This window comes from Leptodactylus fuscus, chromosome 7 (genome assembly GCF_031893055.1).
Source record: "Leptodactylus fuscus isolate aLepFus1 chromosome 7, aLepFus1.hap2, whole genome shotgun sequence".
In the NCBI taxonomy this organism is placed as follows: Eukaryota; Metazoa; Chordata; class Amphibia; order Anura; family Leptodactylidae; genus Leptodactylus; species Leptodactylus fuscus.
The window spans coordinates 151166841-151188250 of record NC_134271.1 but is presented as its reverse complement, the minus strand read 5'-3'; the positions used below and the strand labels follow the sequence as shown (position 1 = coordinate 151188250).

At 45.2% G+C, this 21410-nt stretch overlaps 1 protein-coding gene across 1 annotated transcript in view; it reads left to right on the top strand.

Annotated features, from left to right (window-relative positions):
- The window catches only part of LOC142214637 (NACHT, LRR and PYD domains-containing protein 12-like), a 114426-nt gene that overhangs the window by 4101 nt on the left and 88915 nt on the right, over window positions 1-21410 (top strand). Inside the window, exons 4-6 of the mRNA XM_075283575.1 lie at window positions 3147-3212; window positions 18462-20145; window positions 20671-20841. Of these exons, the coding sequence (XP_075139676.1) occupies window positions 3147-3212; window positions 18462-20145; window positions 20671-20841 (1921 nt within the window). The remainder of the gene's footprint in view (window positions 1-3146; window positions 3213-18461; window positions 20146-20670; window positions 20842-21410) is intronic.

Below are 21410 nucleotides of genomic sequence, written 5' to 3'. Positions count from 1 at the left end.
CCCTGTGATGTCAAAACCCTATAAAAACCTCTCCGCAATTTTAGGTTCAAGCATTTTCCATTGTATTTGGTGCAGGTAGAGACATCAGCAGGCGCCAGGGCGAGTGGTAGAAAACACTTGAAAACTGATACTTTGCTCAATCGAAGTTCAGGGAATTAGTAGGGTAGGGAAAGGATAGAGAGAAATTTATACACAGTATTGAATCAGAACAGGGTTCATTTGGGGAGTTTGCAGCCTGGGTAATAAAAACAATACTGCAATTTTCTACACTGATTGCCATTATACTAATGTGCATCAACATTATTGGCCTTTTCGCCATACATTAGTGGCAAAAAAAAGGATTATCCATTAATCTCAGCAGTTATGTTATAACGCATTTTGATGGCTTGAGCTCCCAGTGTCAGCTAGCGGTCTTATCTTGACCAGCAACCCAACTGATCTAGAATGGTTGACTCCACTTCATCCCAAGTCACATCAGACAACCCCAGCCAAGAGTCGACTCAACCCTTAGTTGGCATGGCATGGAAACAGGCCCTCACCTGTCCTCAACACGCCTCTGTCCTTTTCTGTTTCCTGAGCCAGAGTAGTACTCTATGCCGTGGGCTCCACTATACAGCGAGGACAAAGTACTAGAGGACAGTCAGCAGCTACTGCCCAGCCAAGATCCAGAGGAAACATCCGCCGCTTTCTCCGGTAGTCAGCCAAATAGTGATGAGGAGAGAGGCATGGGAACTGGTGTTACGAGTGGTCAGATTCCTGGCTCATAGACCGTTGAGGAGGGCATCAGTGACGTTCAGACAGCACTTGATGAAATTCAGAACAAATTCCACTTAGACTTCTTCGATTTGCTCATCTCTAATTGCCAACAAAGGGTGAACAACGAAATATTAAAAACTAACATTATTTACAATTATTGAATTTGTCAAATTACTTTTGAGCCCCTGAAATGAAGGGATTGTGTGTAATAAATGCTTTAGCTCCTCACATTTTTATGCAATCATTTTATTCAACCCACTAAATTAAAGGGAACCTATCATTAGAATCCTTTTTTTCTAACTAACACGTAGGAATAGCCTTTAGAAAGGCTATTCTTCTCCTACCTTTAGATGTCTTCTCCTCGCCACCGTTCGGTAGATATTCTGTTTTTCCGTCTTTATGCAAATTAGTTCTCTTGCGCTCAAACAGCACTGGGGGTATCCCCAATGCTGCGAGAGAACTCTCCAGCGCCGCCTCCTTCTTCTTCAGGAACTGGCCTCTACACGTAGTCTTCTGGCCTGGCTTTCAATCTTCTACGCATGCGCAATCAGCTCTACCAGCGGGCAGAGCTGACTGCACCTGCGCGCAGTAGTTTTTTTGTGGTTGCTTACTACAAGAGTTCTTGTAGTAAGCGGCCACAAAAAAAAAAAATGGACACATGCAGGTGTAAGTCCCTCTGGCAGGCCCGTTGGCAGAGCCAATTGCACAAGAATAGTAGAAAGCCAGGCCGGAAGATGACGCGTATAGGCCGGTTTCTGAAGAAGATGGAGGCGGCGCTGGAGTGTTCTCTCGCAGCATTGGGGATGCCCCCAGAGCTGTTTGAGTCCTGGGGCCCACCCCCAGTGCTGCGAGATAACTCATTTGCAAAAAGACGGAAAACAGAATATCTACCAACGGCGGCGCAGAGAAGACATCTAACGGTAGAAGAAGAATAGCCTTTCTTAAGGCTATTCGTACGTGTTGGGGAGAAAAAAGGGATTCTAATGATAGGATCCCTTTAAAGCTGAAAGTCTGAACGTCAACATTGTGGTAATGTACAGAACTAAAATTAGAAAAATGTTGTCTTTGTCTTAATTTTTATGGACCTAACTGTATTCTGCCTCTTGTAATTCCAAATAAAATTAACAATTTCCTTCTGAAGGGAGGCTAAGGGGGCAGAGGTCACCAAGGTTGGGAGGGTGCGGAAAAAGTAGGGCTTGCGGGACAGGGTGTCCATCTTAACTGAATGGACTCTTCCTATCCAGGAAAGCCTGGAGAAATGCCATGCCACACAATCCTTTAGTAGTTTTGGGATCAGTATGGCATAATTCCAACTGGCATAGGTCTCTAATGAGTTACAAAGGTTAACGCCTAGATAAGACAGGTATTTATCCCTAGTCTAGAAGCCAAAGTTCGGGGGGAACAATGTTGGCAGTGGCTGAAGGGACATTACAGTGAAGAATTTCCAAATTTCAGGAATTAAGTTTAAAGGGGTTGTCCCATCACAAGGATTATATCTATACTGCTTGTTAATGTGGATTTAAGACTTTTCCTAAATACACTGCTTCAGCAAAACTGCTTTGTTTGTCCACTATCTTAATTTATTCACTTCATTGTTTACACTCCATTTCTATGGCCCTTGGGATTCTGCTCAAATATCAAGTGATGTAGCTGCCTGCTTTCAGAGGGGAGGGGCTAAGTGCATGGGAGCGAGCCTGAGTATGTAGCTGTTCCTGTGTTTACGCCACACGTGACCTAGCTTCCTGCTCTCAGATAAAGGAGGGGGGGAAAAAGTGCTGCTTTCTTATATATATATAAAACAGTCTAAATCCTAGTGGGACCTGGTCCCTCTGCTCACTAGGATTTAGCTTTCTTATATAGAGCAGGCTAAAAGCTAGTGGGCAGAAGGACCTGGTCCCTTAGCCCACTATGATTTAGCCGACTCTATATAGAACAAGCTAAATCCAAGTGTTATAGGACCGTTGATGACATCACAGGCCCATCAGTCGTCCCATAGGATCACGCTATGTGGTGGGCGGAGCTACACACTAATTTGGGGGCGGAGCTAAACTGGAGGTAGTTGGACAGTATGGCTTTACATATGAAACCCCGCCCACCAATTGACGTCAAAAACCAGGAAGAAATAAGTCTCTGCAGCAGTGAAGTCTATTGAGCAAGGGACATGGGAATACCCCTTTAAGGCCTGATGGTTATATCAAAAGGGAGAAATATTGTGTATTGTGCACATGGTTGTGAGTCAGACCACTTTAATTCAGAGTGTAGGAGTTGAGCATTGGGACACTTCCCGACACCAAGATGTTTGCAGAATACTGACATGTCTATCAGCATATGTTCAGCACTGAAAGTGTCTGTACGCTACAATATCATTAAACTCTGTTATTTCCTATTAGGTGACACTCTGGTGCAGCAAATCCTTCTGGATGTAGAAGGACACCAACTAACACGAGAACTGACTGGTAAGTGCAATGTCAGAGCGGGGCTCAGAGGGACTGATTCTGAGGACCAGCCTTTTATGTGACTAAGAATTCCATATGTTAAGTTCTTGACACTCCGTGAAACACGTATAAAGGTATTTTTACAAGTGCAGAATATAATAGATATAGCGTACAGTATATGCTAGTCATTGGCTACAACTTATACACAGGAGTTATCTGATCACTGGGTTAGAAATATACCAGCAGTGAAGAAAGACAATAGAGATAAGACCACAGTCAGAGACTAACAAGGCAAAAGTGAAAATCAGGTAATGTACACAGAACAGTACTGTAAAAAGTACAGATAGTCGTCCACACAGAAAATACAACAATAACAGTACATAAAAATAATGTTGTCCTGCCAAACCAACCCTATCTATATGGCAAAACATTTAGGTCTTTTTTTTTTTTTTTATAATTTAATATCATAGTAGATTCTGCTATTTCCTAAAAAAAATATATATACAGTATAAAAACCATACATACCATGCATTATATTGATAAATGCTGCAATATGGCCATACAGCTACAGTATATAACAAATATGCATTGATGCACACATCATTCAGGTGATAACACGTTATAGACATATAATCATCTTATATGTCTCAGAATTGTGCAATAAGGTGTGACACAGAATCCTCAGGGCTGGGACAAAGTATTTTAGGTAAACAGTGCTTTGTTTTCCATTTGTCTGATCCACTATCAGACTGAGATGCCTAGGGCTCACCAGTGGAATTGTTATTAGGGGTCCACTGCCAGGACCCCTGCACATCAGCTGTACTGAGACAGCATGGCTACAGTAATAACAATGCCATGCTGCTCACCCACCGTACGATGTTCACCGCTGCACTACTTAAACCCACCACTACACCCTGAAGGGCAAGTGAACAGCATGGCTCCTGGAATTGTTACCATTACCTGTAGCCACTCTGTCCTTTAAAAGCTGATCTGCAGAGGTCCTGGCTGCTGTACCCCCACAGATGTAATATTGATTGCCTATCCTAAAGGCAGGCCATCAATATTACGCTGGGTTCACACCAGCGTCCGATCTCCATTTCCAGGTTTCTGCCGACAGAAGATGGAAACCTGGCAGACCGTGTCCGACTGTGAGCGCCGGTGAACGTTTTGTGCTCTCTGCGGCGAAATGGCTTTTTTAAAACCGGACACAAAGTCCTGCATGTCAAATGAATGGGTTTGAAAACTAACTGCAGGTTTCCGTTTCCTGTCCAGTTTCGGGCAGGAAACGGAAACCTGCAAAACGGAGACCCGGGACGCAGATGTGAGCGAGCCCTTAGAAAGGTGGCTAAATTCATTAAAGAGGTTGTCCAGGAATTAGGGCAATTAATGTGGCAAGCAGTAGGTGTAAAATAAAAAAAAAATTAAAAAAAAGCAAACACATTTTTTTAATGGCCAATTCACTGGTCCCCCATACAGTGGCCTCTTTACTGGTCCCCCATACTGTATGGGAACAGTGACGGGACCATTATATTGATGTGGGGCAGTGATTGGGGCTAATATGGCGTATTCTCAGGATAGGCCATAAATACCTAATCAGTAGGGTGCTGACACCTGGTCCCATCAGCTATACACATCCGCTTCTGTTTTGTACACAATACAGGGCCAGAAGCAGAAAGCTCCATCCACTGTATAGTCACCCGGCTCCTTCACTGTAGATCAGCTTCCACTGATTTCAATACGTGCAGAGCTGCAATGAAGGTGCCCAGCTAATGTACAGAGGACAGAACTTTTTGCTTCTGGCCTTGTATTGTGTACAGGACAGGCGCCGGAAGTGGCTCTTTACTGCTGATCTGTCTGGGGGCTGGGTGTCGGCTCCTTCCAGATCAGGTATTTATGGCCTATCCTGAGGATAAACCATAAAAACATGATGCCTGGACAACCCCTTTAATATACCCACCAAATCCCCCACACTTTAAAAAGGTTGTGCAGCATAATTATTATTATTTTATTTTTTCTCTATAATAAGTCTGGGAGAGGTGAAAAGCAAAACAAACAAAAAACATACTCATCTGTCCCCGAATCCTCCGGTGTCCTGCGGGTAGTCACATGCGGGTCTGAACTGCGCTGGGAGACACTGGGGACAGGACAGTATGTTATGTTGAGGGGTTTTTTTCACCTTCGCTGGACTAAGTAAAAAAAAAATGGGGGGGAAGAATAGAGAAGGGGACAATGTATGGCCCACATAGTGGCCCCTTCACTGGTTCTCCTACAGCAGTAGTGGGTCTTTACTTACCTGCCTGCCCTCCGGTCCTGCTTGTTCTTGCTCCAGGCACACTGATGTAACGTCATGAGCAGCAAGAAGCAGGAGGTGCCGGAGAGCAGTCAGGTAAGTATTGGGGCTTGGCTTAATGTGGCCTGTGGTCTACAAGCCTGTGAGTGATAGAGCAAGAAGCCTGCTAGAAGAAGGTAGGGACAGCCTCCCAAGGTTGTGTTATGCTGGCAGCCAGCCATCTTTAATTAGCATTACAATGTTGTCTGCATCCTGACCACTATTATTACTCATTTTGCAAATGCATTGGTTAAGGGAACGATCGGGATGGTGAGGGCTTGATTGGGCCTCTGACCAACTCATTTGCAGTAACAAAATGAGGACTAATAGTTGGGGCTCGGGGCCCTCCAGGAAATTCACCAGTTCCCTGGTGGGCCAGTCTAATCCTGGTCTGATCCTTTAGAGCAGTGGTCCCTAAACTTTTTTTCCACCAGGGACCATTTTCAGCAAGACAATTTTTCTATGGCCCGGTGGGGATGGGAAGGGGTGGAGGCGGGGAAGGGGTGTGGTTGGGGGTGGGGTTAAGCATGGGGGTGTAGAAAAGCACCTCCGGTATCGGCATTGCTGATGATCGGAAGTAGCGAATGCGTTCCACAGTGGAACGCATGGCAGAGAGATGCATCGAGAACTACGACAGTGGTATGATTAAGACTAGAGATGAGCGAACAGTGTTCTATCGAACACATGTTCGATCGGATATCAGGGTGTTCGCCATGTTCGAATCGAATCGAACACCACGTGGTAAAGTGCGCCAAAATTCGATTCCCCTCCCACCTTCCCTGGCGCCTTTTTTGCACCAATAACAGCGCAGGGGAGGTGGGACAGGAACTACGACACTGGGGGCATTGAAAAAAATTGGAAAAAGTCATTGGCTGCCGAAATCAGGTGACCTCCATTTTAGACGAATAGTGGATTTCAAATCCGGGTCATATGAGAATGTGAACTTTGTGACTATGAGACAGGGATAGCTGTACAGGCAGGGATAGCTAGGGATAACCTTTATTTAGGGGGGAATGTTATTAAAAATAACTTTTTGGGGCTCTATCGGGTGTGTAATTGTGATTTTTGTGAGATAAACTTTTTCCCATAGGGATGCATTGGCCAGCGCTGATTGGCCGAATTCCGTACTCTGGCCAATCAGTGCTGGCCAATGCATTCTATTAGCTTGATGAAGCAGAGTGTGCACAAGGGTTCAAGCGCACCCTCGGCTCTGATGTAGCAGAGCCGAGGCTGCACAAGGGTTCAAGCGCACCCTCGGCTCTGATGTAGGAGAGCCGAGGGTGCACTTGAACCCTTGTGCACCCTCAGCTCTGCTACATCAGAGCCGAGGGTGCGCTTGAACCCTTGTGCACACTCTGCTTCATCAAGCTAATAGAATGCATTGGCCAGCGCTGATTGGCCAATGTATTCTATTAGCCTGATGAAGTAGAGCTGAATGTGTGTGCTAAGCACACACATTCAGCTCTACTTCATCGGGCTAATAGAATGCATTGGCCAGCGCTGATTGGCCAGAGTACGGAACTCGACCAATCAGCGCTGGCTCTGCTGGAGGAGGCGGAGTCTAAGATCGCTCCACACCAGTCTCCATTCAGGTCCGACCTTAGACTCCGCCTCCTCCGGCAGAGCCAGCGCTGATTGGCCGAAGGCTGGCCAATGCATTCCTATGCGAATGCAGAGACTTAGCAGTGCTGAGTCAGTTTTGCTCAACTACACATCTGATGCACACTCGGCACTGCTACATCAGATGTAGCAATCTGATGTAGCAGAGCCGAGGTTGCACTAGAACCCCTGTGCAAACTCAGTTCACGCTAATAGAATGCATTGGCCAGCGCTGATTGCTAAGCACACACATTCAGCACTGCTTCATCACGCCAATACAATGCATTAGCCAGTGCTGATTGGCCAGAGTACGGAATTCGGCCAATCAGCGCTGGCTCTGCTGGAGGAGGCGGAGTCTAAGGTCGGACCTGAATGGAGACTGGTGTGGAGCGATCTTAGACTCCGCCTCCTCCAGCAGAGCCAGCGCTGATTGGTCGAGTTCCGTACTCTGGCCAATCAGCGCTGGCCAATGCATTCTATTAGCCCGATGAAGTAGAGCTGAATGTGTGTGCTTAGCACACACATTCAGCTCTACTTCATCAGGCTAATAGAATACATTGGCCAATCAGCGCTGGCCAATGCATTCTATTAGCTTGATGAAGCAGAGTGTGCACAAGGGTTCAAGCGCACCCTCGGCTCTGATGTAGCAGAGCTGAGGGTGCACAAGGGTTCAAGTGCACCCTCGGCTCTCCTACATCAGAGCCGAGGGTGCTCTTGAACCCTTGTGCAGCCTCGGCTCTGCTACATCAGAGCCGAGGGTGCGCTTGAACCCTTGTGCACACTCTGCTTCATCAAGCTAATAGAATGCATTGGCCAGCACTGATTGGCCAGAGTACGGAATTCGGCCAATCAGCGCTGGCCAATGCATTCTATTAGCCCGATGAAGTAGAGCTGAATGTGTGTGCTAAGCACACACATTCAGCACTGCTTCATCACGCCAATACAATGCATTAGCCAGTGCTGATTGGCCAGAGTACGGAATTCGGCCAATCAGCGCTGGCTCTGCTGGAGGAGGCGGAGTCTAAGATCGCTCCACACCAGTCTCCATTCAGGTCCGACCTTAGACTCCGCCTCCTCCAGCAGAGCCAGCGCTGATTGGCCGAATTCCGTACTCTGGCCAATCAGCACTGGCTAATGCATTGTATTGGCTTGATGAAGCAGTGCTGAATGTGTGTGCTTAGCACACACATTCAGCTCTACTTCATCGGGCTAATAGAATGCATTGGCCAGCGCTGATTGGCCGAATTCCGTACTCTGGCCAATCAGCACTGGCTAATGCATTGTATTGGCTTGATGAAGCAGTGCTGAATGTGTGTGCTTAGCACACACATTCAGCTCTACTTCATCGGGCTAATAGAATGCATTGGCCAATCAGCGCTGGCCAATGCATTCTATTAGCGTGAACTGAGTTTGCACAGGGGTTCTAGTGCACCCTCGGCTCTGCTACATCAGATTGCTACATCTGATGTAGCAGTGCCGAGTGTGCATCAGATGTGTAGTTGAGCAAAACTGACTCAGCACTGCTAAGTCTGCATTCGCATAGGAATGCATTGGCCAGCCTTCGGCCAATCAGCGCTGGCTCTGCCGGAGGAGGCGGAGTCTAAGGTCGGACCTGAATGGAGACTGGTGTGGAGCTATCTTAGACTCCGCCTCCTCCAGCAGAGCCAGCGCTGATTGGTCGAGTTCCGTACTCTGGCCAATCAGCACTGGCCAATGCATTTCTATGGGGAAAAGTTAGCTTGCGAAAATCGCAAACTGACAGGGATTTCCATGAAATAAAGTGACTTTTATGCCCCCAGACATGCTTCCCCTGCTGTCCCAGTGTCATTCCAGGGTGTTGGTATCATTTCCTGGGGTGTCATAGTGGACTTGGTGACCCTCCAGACACGAATTTGGGTTTCCCCCTTAACGAGTTTATGTTCCCCATAGACTATAATGGGGTTCGAAACCCATTCGAACACTCGAACAGTGAGCGGCTGTTCGAATCGAATTTCGAACCTCGAACATTTTAGTGTTCGCTCATCTCTAATTAAGACATCAAAGGATGTCAAGGGGATAGTATGGAGGCAGGAAGTCAGTGTAAAACAGAAGAAGAAGTTGCCCAAAGTTTAGTAGGTGAGTGTGGGATGGAGCCAAGACCCACTGCATGTCCTGCATAGTACTAGAATCCCGGACATACAGTGGGTCCCGGCTCAACCACGCACTTTGCTCACGTTATCCCGATGAGCAACAACCAAGCTGCTGACTCCTCGCCGCCGGTCTGCGGACCGGTGCAACATGCCCCGCGGCCCGGTACTGGTCCGAGGACCAGCGGTTGGGGACCCCTGCGTTAGAGGACCAGAAAATTTAAAAAGTGTCTCTTTAAAGAGCACCTTTCATGTCCTCGGGCACGTGTGATTTTATATACCACAAGAAATCTGACAGTGCGCAGGATTGTCTGCTTTCCTATTATGTGCCCCGGGGCAAGAGATATTGTTGCATTTATCAATACCTTTTCACTGTCAGAAGGGCGTTTCTAACAGTAGCTAGGCTGTGAAGAACGCCCCTCCTGACAGTACTGGTCCATAGCTTTGTACTGTCTGACGGGATATACCTTACTGCCCAGCCGTGACACTGAGGAGTGCCCTCCCCCCAGACAGTACTCTTACTGAGGGTGGGGCGGCATTCGTCACAGCTGGGCAGTAAGGAACGCTCCACTCTGACAAACAGGAGAACAGCAGAAAGTGTCCCAAAAAAGAGGGACATTTGAACACAGACAAACAGGAAAAAAAAGTTATCAAAAAAGAGCATTGAAGTTAATGGTTGTTTTCTTAAATTTTTTATTAAAGTATATAAAACCCTACTTAGTTCCCTCACAAAATGTTGTTCCTTGCATCCTCCACAAAGGGTGATGCCTCCTTATGTACCCTACATAGTCAAAAAACTCCCTGTAACATCACATGCCACCATACAGTATATTGCCCCCTTTTGCCCCTACTCAAAATATTTCACCCTTACATGAATATGCCCCATTATACCCATTGCAAAGTAGAGTGTCCCCTTATGCCGCCTACACAGGCTGATGCAATGTCAGAGACTTGAATAGAGAGTAATTAGCATAATTTCTATTGTTCAGCACTTTTAGACTCTGGATTCACTCACACCCCCTTTTATCCCAAAATACCTCCCTCCAACTTAACATCTATAAATAATTTTTTTTTTTTTAGCTCCTCTCCAGGCGCAAACCATTTTTTAAATTTATATACCAATACATAACCACACCTGGGAATAGAAACAAAATAGGGAAGGAGAGACGTTCTGACCTGACCTGTGCTAATGGCACCGATGAAAGAGGCCGGTGGGAGGGTCCAGGAGGCAGCACCAACCAATCGCCATCAGCACAGAGGGGAGGGAAAAATCTAGACCAGAGCATACCAACTTGCAAGTGACGACCAGAGGAAGGGATTCTTGATAACATAGGGAGCCATGGATCGGAGGGGGAGGCGCATGCACAACAAACTATAAATATGTAAAAAATGCAGTTTTTAGGGTAAGAGCATCTTTTGTTTAATTAACCCCTTCCCGCCGATGGCACTTTTTGACTTCCTGACCAAGCTCGATTTTTCAAAACGGACATGTGTCACTTTATGTGGCAATAACTTTGGAACGCTTTAACTTACCAAAGTAATTTTGAGATTGTTTTTTCGTAACACATTGTACTTCATGTTAGTGGTAAATTTTGGTTGATATGTTTTGTGTTTAATTATGAAAAAATAGGAAATTTGGTGGAAATTTTGAAAAATATGCATTTTATAAAGTTTGAAATGATGTGCATTGCATAAAGAAAGTCAGACCGCCAAAATTATATCCTAAATCTCATGTCCCAGATCTCTGCTTTATGTCGGCATCAAACTTTAGTCATCCTTTTGTTTTTTACGGACATTATAAGATTTACAAGTGAAACAACAATATTCAAAATTTTCAAGAAATTTCCAAAACCCATTTTTTAAGGGACTAATCCAGTTATGAAGGGGTTTTGAAAGACCCTTGTATTAAAGCCCCCCATAAATCACCCCATTTTCAAAACTGCACCCCTTAAATAAGCCAAAACAACATATACCTAGTAATTTAACCCTATAAGTGCTTAACAGGAATTAATACAAAATGGAGGTGAAATTTTTAAATTTCATTTTATTTTACTAATATTTTCGTTTAGCCCTAGAATTTGCACATTCACAAGGGGTTAAAGGAGAAAACGCATCCCACAATTTGTTAGGCAAGTTCTCCCGACTACCATAGTACCCCACTTGTGGGTGTAAACTAATATATGGACGCTCAGCGAGACGCAGGAGGGAAGGCGCACCAAGGAGCTTTTAGAGGGCAGATATAGCTAGAAAGTGACCCCATTTTGAAAACCGCACCCCTCAAAGAATTTATCAAGTGATGTAGTGAGCATTAGTAACCCCGAAGTGAATGTGTAAGCTGTGCGGAGTAAATTGGGTACACCAAATCCTATTCTATTTTCCCACTAGCTCATATGACACGGACGGGGAAGAGGGGCATTCTGGGGGATCAGCGCTGGTGTATTTTCTCTCATAAGCTCTAAATATGGGGGGTCCCCTGGAAACGCTTGCACCGCTTACACATTTCCTTCTAGTCACAGCCACTTATGTCCTAATGATTTGGTGACTTTTAGGGTTTTTGTCTTCACATTGTACAAGTTTTTATCTTCTGGCAATGTGGCTATATGAGGGCTTGGTATTTGCGGTATTAGATGTGCTTTTCAATGCCACCATTTTGGGGCCTGTAACTTATTGACTACATTTTATTAACTCTTTCTGGGTGGGATGTAAAAGGAAACATCAATTCTGGCATTACTTTTTAGCATTTATTTTTTTTCCCGTGCAGCGTACAGCATAGGTAACGTGTTACCTTTATTCTGCGGGTCGGTACGGTTACGGGGATACCTTATTTATATTATTTTTTAATGTGTTGCTATTTGTGCAGAATAAAATTCAATTTAGGGAAAAAAATCTACTATTTTTGCATCGCCATCTTCTGAAAGGCATAACATTTTTATTTTTCGCTAGACAGAGCTAGTTGAGGGCTTATTTTTTGCGGGAAGATCTCTTCTTTTTATTGGTGCCATTTTGGTTTTCATCTGACCATTTGATTACTTTTTATTGAACATTTTGTAAGGGAAAGGTGGTGAATAATCATTATTTTGTGCGGTTTTCTACGTTTTTTTTTTTTACGCCGTTCGGGTTAAATAATGTTTTAATTTTATTGTTCAGGTTATTACGGACGCGGCGATACCAAATATGTTATGTTTTTTTCTCTTTTTCTTTATTTTACATAATAAAACATTTTATATGGGGAAAAAGGGATTTTTGGGGCTTTATTTATTTGTAATTTATTTTAAACTTATTTAAACTTTTTTATTTTTACTTTTTGTTCACTTTTTTTTCTGTCCACATGGGGGATTGAAGCAGTGATCGGCTGATCACTGCTTCAATAGAGATACGCTGCAATACACGTGTTACACGTGTATTGCAGAGTATAGGAAGCTGTCAGCCTGTGTGGACGCACAGGCTGACAGCTTCATTTACGGCAGGATCGGCCAGGCGCGAGGACGGGGTAAGTGATGGGGCAGACCCGGGGTCACTGATCAGACCCTGGGCTGCCCCCTACGAACACCGACACCCCCCGAAACCGGCGCGGGGGGTGCCGATCGGCACCATAACAAAGTGAAACCCCGGAGGTGCCGGCGGTCATGTTGATCGCCGGCATATCAGGGGTTAACACCCGCGATCGGACCTGGTTCCGACCGCGGGTGTTACGGGGCATTGTCAGCCGTGTATTACGGCTGACACCCGCTGTGCATGGTGCGCACACAGTTTCTGTGTGTGCACCATGCATCCGCAGTAATAGTACGGCGGTTTGCGGGAAGCCCTTCCCTGCAGCGCCGTACTATTACGGCGAATGTCGGGAAGGGGTTAAAGAAACAGAAAAATGGTGAAACCAACATGAATTGATCTGTTAAATGAAAGAAACTTATAGATCCTGACGGACCCCATCCTACTAATATTAATGTGAAAGTTTGGATGTTTGTGGGTTTGAATGTTTGGATGTTTGTTCCTCAATCACGCGTAAACGGCCGAAAAGATTAACCTGAAATTTGACACATACATTACTTGGGTCCGGGATTGAAACATAGGCTACTTACTTTTCACGACCGCGACCGCAAAATTACCATTCGGACAAAATTCAAGGACCTGAAATGATGTCATCCCAGGTCGTTGTACCACCGCCCGATTGGCTGCCGCTGGTGTGTGGGTGGAGCCATCGGCTCGGCTGCAGGATGAAGAACATGGCAGCGCACGCTTGCGAGAGGACCCGACATGCAGTCTTGCTTTACACACCAACGGACAGGCAGCCACGTGAGGAGACCATCACCACCACATGCTCGGTAACTCCACAACCTCGCAGGGGGCAGCGCTGGAGCCCGGAACAGTCTGGCCCCTATAAGCTGGTACCTTCATACTCCGGCTGGAGCAGAACTGTGACACTATGTGGCAGATCGCAGAAGCCCGGGGCCACGGACAGTGCTTGCGGGATGCAGGCCGGAGTGAACCCAGCGGGGGGTCCTGGGTCACGTGGACAAGAGGAGACCGGGGGTGTGCAGGGGCACAGGGCCTACCAAGGAGGGGAGGCAAGGGGGGAAGCACAGGAAGGGCGTCCGAGGGGGTTGGTTCAGGGAGAGCCGTGGGAGTCAAAGGGTCGGGGGTGGGTTCGAGTGAAAGGAGTCCTGGGTGAGAGATATGTGCGGGGGTTGCAGCGGGAGCAGGGTCCGGGTGGGGGGCCGCGGTCGAGGGTGCGGGCATAGCCGCGGGAGTAGGGGGTGGGGGCCGTGGTTGCTGCGGGAGAGGGGGCTGCGGAAAAGGAAAGCGAGGCCACCACGGAAAGGGGGGTGCCACAGGAGTGAGAGCTGCTAGGGGGGTCACGCCAGCCTGCACATGGCACATCGCAAACAGCAGCAATTGCATAGATAGACACGGCTCAACGCCAGTGCCAAAGCCGCAGACTAAGTCAAGGGCACATGCTAGTTGACTATAATTGGGTCCATTTGATATTCTTTGATTGTCAATCCAGCCTCTTAATAATTCAATCACACTTACATTTGTCAAAATTGAAATCTATGCTAGTCTGGAACTGGCAGACATTTCAGATATAACAACTTTCTGGCCTGAGATACAGAAAATTTGTCAGGCCAAGGCATGCTGTGTCCCATCTTTTGGAGCAAGGAAAGGGCCATGTGTCAAAATTACTCCACAGTCACACCCAGGGTCGGACTGGGATGTCTAGGGCCCACCAGTGGAATTGTTTCTAGGGGCCCACCGCCAGGACCCTGCAGATCAGCGGTACCGAGACAGGGCGGTTAAAGGTAATAACATGTTGGGAGCCATGCTACTCACGCACTATACCATGCGCACTACATATACCTACTGCTACAGCCTGTATGGCAAGTGAACAGCATGGCTCCTAGAAATGTTACCATTACCCGTAGCTGAAGTGTCCTGGAAAAGCTGATCTGCAGAGGTCCAGGCTGTTGTATCATCGCAGATGTAATATTGATGGCCTATCCTAAGGACAGACCATCAATATTAGAAAGATGGGTAAATCCTTTAAAGTGGTTGTCCAGGAATTGGAGCAACTCATGTGGTGGGAGGGAGGTGTAAAATAAAAAAACAAATAAATAAAAAAAAATACTCATCTGTCCTTAGCGGTTAAACGGTTTTGCGGCGGAGAGCATAAAACGCACACCGCCGCACCTGGTCTGACAGCTTTCTGTCTTCTACATGCAGAAGACGGAAAGCTGAGAACGGACTGCCGAACGCTAGTGTGAACCTAGCGTCAGCCTAAAGCCCCATGTAGCAAGACAAAGCAAAAAGCGCTGCGGGAAAAACCCCGGCGGCAACACATCAGTTTTTCCTGCAGCGCTTATTGCAGAAACTCCGCAGAGGTTTCCTCTGAGGACTTTGTTTCCTTTAGGGTAAGTTCATGCAGGGATTTTTGGTCAGGATTTTGAGGCCATATCTGCCTCAAAATCCTGACCAAAAAGATGGCTCCCATTGAAATCAATGGGAGCTGGTCAGTTCTTTTTTTTCCCGGGAGCCGGTTTGTTCCAGCTCCCAGAAAAAGAAGCGTGGTGCTCATTCTTCAGGTCGTTTCGCCTCGCGATTCAGCCTGAAGACACTCCCTCCTCCCATCTAGGCCCATTTATTGGGCCTAATCTGGAGCAGAGTGCGTGACTGGATGCCGGTGCATCCAGTCGCGGCTACCCGATTTTTGGTCCGGAACCTGAGGCGGCCTCTGCCTCAGGTTCCGTACCAAAAAACCCCGTGTGAACTTAGCCTTATACCTATAGTGAAACTGCAGGTGTTTCTGTAGATATAAGTGACATGCTGCAATTTCCAAAACCGCAACAGTTTTGGAAATTGCAGTGTGTCCGCCATGTGTGTTTTTCTGCAATGTGTGGATGGGATTGCACTCACTATATACAGTCCTATGAAAAAGTTTGGGCACCCCTATTAATCTTAATCATTTTTTGTTCTAAATATTTTGGTGTTTGCAGCAGCCATTTCAGTTTGATATATCTAATAACTGATGGACACAGTAATATTTCAGGATTGAAATGAGGTTTATTGTACTAACAGAAAATGTGCAATATGCATTAAACCAAAATTTGACCGGTGCAAAAGTATGGGCACCCTTATCATTTTATTGATTTGAATTCCCCTAACTATTTTTTACTGACTTACTGAAGCACAAAATTGGTTTTGTAACCTCAGTGAGCTTTGAACTTCATAGCCAGATGTATCCAATCATAAGAAAAGGTATTTAAGGTGGCCAATTGCAAGTTGTTCTCCTATTTGAATCTCCTCTGAAGAGTGGCATCATGGGCTACTCAAAACAACTCTCAAATGATCTGAAAACAAAGATTGTTCAACATAGTTGTTCAGGGGAAGGATACAAAAAGTTGTCTCAGAGATTTAACCTGTCAGTTTCCACTGTGAGGAACATAGTAAGGAAATGGAAGACCACAGGGACAGTTCTTGTTAAGCCCAGAAGTGGCAGGCCAAGAAAAATATCAGAAAGGCAGAGAAGAAGAATGGTGAGAACAGTCAAGGACAATCCACAGACCACCTCCAAAGAGCTGCAGCATCATCTTGCTGCAGATGGTGTCACTGTGCATCGGTCAACTATACAGCGCACTTTGCACAAATAGAAGCTGTATGAGAGAGTGATGAGAAAGAAGCCGTTTCTGCACGTACGCCACAAATAGAGTTGCCTGAGGTATGAAAAAGCACATTTGGACAAGGCAGCTTCATTTTGGAAACAAAAATTGAGTTGTTTGGTTATAAAAAAAGGCGTTATGCATGGCGTCCAAAAAGAAACAGCATTCCAAGAAAAACACATGCTACCCACTGTAAAATTTGGTGGAGGTTCCATCATGCTTTGGGGCTGTGTGGCCAATGCCAGCATCGGGAATCTTGTTAAAGTTGAGGGTCGCATGGATTCCACTCAGTATCAGCAGATTCTTGAGAATAATGTTCAAGAATCAGTGACGAAGTTGAAGTTACGCCGGGGATGGATATTTCAGCAAGACAATGATCCAAAACACCGCTCCAAATCCTCAGGCATTCATGCAGAGGAACAATTACAATGTTCTGGAATGGCCATCCCAGTCCCCAGACCTGAATATCATTGAACATCTGTGGGATGATTTGAAGCGGGCTGTCCATGCTCGGCGACCATCTAACTTAACTGAACTTGAATTGTTTGTCCAAAATACCTTTATCCAGGATCCAGGAACTGATTAAAAGCTACAGGAAGCGACTAGAGGCTGTTATCTTTGCAAAAGGAGGATCTACTAAATATTAATGTCACTTTTCTGTTGAGGTGCCCATACTTTTGCACCGGTCAAATTTTGGTTTAATGCATATTGCACATTTTCTGTTAGTACAATAAACCTCATTTCAATCCTGAAATATTACTGTGTCCATCAGTTATTAGATATATCAAACTGAAATGGCTGCTGCAAACACCAAAATATTTAGAACTAAAAATGATTAAGATTAATAGGGGTGCCCAAACTTTTTCATAGGACTGTACCTACACACTCAGGCCTGGTTCACATCTGCGTTCAGTAATCCATTCGGGGAGTCCGCATGGGGACCCTCCCAAACAGACTACCGAACGCATTAGCAAGTGGTATGCAGTGAAAGCACACATAGACTATAATGGGGTCCATGTGCTTTCCGTGCGGTGTCTGCATACAACATGCGGACAGAAAAGTACTTTACAATCTACTTTCCTGTCCACATGACTCATGCGGACACCGCGTGGAAAGCACACGGACCCCATTATAGTCTATGCGGTCCGCGTACTTTCACTGCACACCGCTTGCTAATGCGTTTGGTAATCCGTTCGGGGGTAAGGGGGAGGGGGTTCCCATGCAGACTCCCCAAACAGATCACCGAACGCAGATGTGAACCAGGCCTTAAACATATACCATATATACTCACACATATACAATACAATATACACATACAATACTATAGCACATATACATTTATATACATTCATATACCATATAAGTCATATATATACTTGTATGAATACTATATATACACACACATATATACATACACATTATTATAGCATACAGTATATACTCACACATACCTGTATACAAACATACAGTACTCACACAGTATACAAGACACATACTTTACACAAATGTACATATATACATATTAAACATACAGATTTTACACAGAGTTTACTCACCTATTCCAGCAGCAGTCGGCTCCCTGTCCTCCCCACACGCTGCGATGTAACAGGACTCAGTGTGAGGAGGAGGGGGGAGGGGGAGGAAGTGCGTGTGTGCGTGCAGCAGGGGAGATCTCACAGGACAGCAGCTGCAGGTAAGTGAAGGGAGAAGCCATTAGCTGATGCTGAAGAAAGACACGTTGTCCTCCGATGTGTACTTCTTCAGCATCAGCTAATGGGGGCCCCTGTGTGTGGAGGCAGATGCATTGGCCAGGTGCCCGGTTGGGGCCCCTGGCCATCCCGATCGGGCCCCGACCAATGCATCTGCATTGGTAAAAATCAAAACTTTAAGTCAGGGCTCGGGGGCCCACCGGGGGATTCCCCGGTACATCGGTGGGCCAGTCCGAGCCTGGTCACACCCATCTACAACAGAGAACTGGTTTAGATAGTTTAGTAAATCGCCCCCCCCCCCATGTGTTTTATTTTAGCATTTTATCTTTACCTTTATTGTCCTATTTTTTCTCTAGACATCCAGAACTGTCACAAGAAACATTTACATGAAAAAACTGAAAAACTTACAGAGAACATACCTCCAAGATGTAACCAGAAAGAGGAAAGTTTCCCCTTCTCTACCCGTTATGTGAACCTCATCATTGTCTCCACCGATCACTTTAGGGAACGTTCTAAGAATGAGCTCATAGAGACCGGGGTAAGACATGAGGAATATTTAAAGAAAACCCAAAATGAATTACAGCGCATCTCCCCCAACAAGATGTTCCGTTGGTGCCACCGATCCAGACTTGTACCACATATAGTAATGGTGAGCGGAGTGCCCGGTGTAGGGAAGACCACACTGATGCAGAAGTTTGTCTATGACTGGGTGAAGGGTGATCTCTATCAAAGATTCTCTTTTGTTTTTTTCTTCAAATTCCGAGAACTGAACAGACTTAAGGATAAGGTTAGTCTGGAGACCATGATCCTTCATCAGTACCCATATCTGGAGGAGCAGCTGGAGAACATCTTACAAGATCCAGAGAAACTTCTCTTTATATTTGATGGATTAGATGAAAGCAATCATACAATGGATTTCACATCACGTCACTTGTGCTCTCATCCTAAACAGCTCGGACATTGTGGTCAGATTGTGGTTAGTTTGGTGAGAAAGTCTCTTCTTAGTGGTTGTTCTGTCCTAATGACCAGTCGTCCAACCAGACTGGCGTCAATTGACTGTAATATATTCCAGAGAATAGTAGAAATCACTGGGTTTTTTCCAGAAGAACGAAAGATTTACTTTGAGAATTTCTTCTCCAACCCTGAACTGTCAGAAAAGGCTTTTACTTATGTGAAGCAGAATGCCACCTTGTACACGTTCTGTTACCTCCCGTCCTACTGCTGGATCATCTGTACTGTATTATCCAGGAGCTTCCAGACCACAAGTAGTGACCAGCAGGTGACATTATTACCCAGAACAGTGACACAACTCTTTGCCATATTTGTCGCCAACATTCTGTCCAATCACAGCCTGGAGAAAAATGACGCTCAGAAGATCCTGCAGTCCATCGGATGGATGGCACAATATGGAGTCATGAACCACAGGATTATCTTTGAGAATCGAGATTTGGATTCTTTCCATGTAGACAACAAGTTAAAGCTCTTATCAAGCTTTCTTATAGAATCGGAGGAACCTGTGACCTATTCCTTCTTACATCTCACTGTTCAGGAATTCTTCTCTGCCCTGGTCCATTATACTGATTATTCTCCAGAGAGGTTACAGGAATCAGTAGAAGAAGCCAAATCCTATCCTGATGGACGTGGTGAGATGTTCCTCCGTTTCCTGTGCGGTCTATCAGATACATCCACCAGGTCAATACTAACTGGATACCTGGACAAACAAGCAGCTCAGGCCTCCAGAGATGTTATCATTTGGCTTATGAATTTAATTGTGGAAAATAAAGAAGAGAAGCGACATCTTCTCGGGACATTGTTCGATCTGTTTGAATCCCGGAATGAGGCTCTAGTGCAGGAATCATTACAATCATACAGAAGTTTTGACCTTTCTGGTGTTCCGATGACAGCTCTAGACTGCACAGTGTTAGCATTTATTCTGGATATCTGCACACATATAGAAGAAATCAATCTAACTGGATGTTCCTTAGACACTGAAGGATTAGAAAGACTTTTACCAGCTTTATATAACCTGCAGCATCTGAGGTAAATACTAATTCTATTTTATATTTGTAAGGTCTTAAAATCTGATAATCCTACTGCATATACACCTCATATCTGTTATTATGGGTCATATTATAATGCAGATGTGGGTCATGGACCTCATAGACATTAAGGGCCCATACACAGGATGAAACGCGGAACTGTGTGCAGGAATGTGAGGGGGGGGGGGGGCATGTCAAAAGTTTACCATTCCTAGTTACGCAACAGGTTTTTGGCATTCCTGATATCCAGCATGTTCACAATCTACACACTTTATACTAATCCTCTGTGTACTGTACATGACACTGACATCTAATCTTATTCTTACAGTTTGGCTGGTAATAATCTACCAGACTATTACTGCATATCCTCCTGTATCTAATCTTAATATGAGTGATACTGTCTATGAAGCTACGATATCAAGTTGTATCATGTGTGATACTGACCAGTGAGCCATATATCTAATTCTGCCATGTGTGATACAGTCTGCTGATACATCACTCACATCTCCTCTTCTTATTCTTACAGTTTGGGTAATAATGATCTACCAGACTCTTCCTGCACCCACTTGGCCTCTGTAATAAGGAATAACCAGTCCCTGAAAAGACTTGACCTATCCTATAACCTTCTGTCCGGTCCTCACTTCAGTGACTTGATGGCCGCTCTGTCCAGTCTAGCCTGCAGGATAGAGGAATTACAGTGAGTATAAGAGATGTGTACAGGAGGAGACATGTGGGGACAAGTTATACAGGGATTTTATTCTATTTTATGCTCCTCCGCACCATTGTTATGTCTGAGATAATGTCTGGCTGTCTCATCTCCTCATATCACTTCTCCTCTCTATGTCATGTAAGAAATGTCATCTACCGCTATTATTATTACTATCCCACTATTGTATATGGAGTCTTATCAGAGAGCGAGAGGAGCCGCATCACATGGGAACACATTGGGGACATTTATCAGATGAAATGTGTGACCTGCATTATAGAAATAATACAAGTAACAGGAGCCATATTGATGGAAAATGTGCACCATTTATAATCCAATTCTGTCACAAGTACAAGAGATCAGGAGGATAAACCCCTCACAATGTTGACATCACATGTATTATGGACTGGTACAATAATCCCTGTAAACACATTATACACCATTATACAATATTCAAATGGATGTAGAACAATCTTCAGGAAATGTATCCTGCTCTCCATTTGTAAAGTAATTTCATAGCAACATCATAGCATAGTTTGCAAGGTTGAAAAAAACTTAAA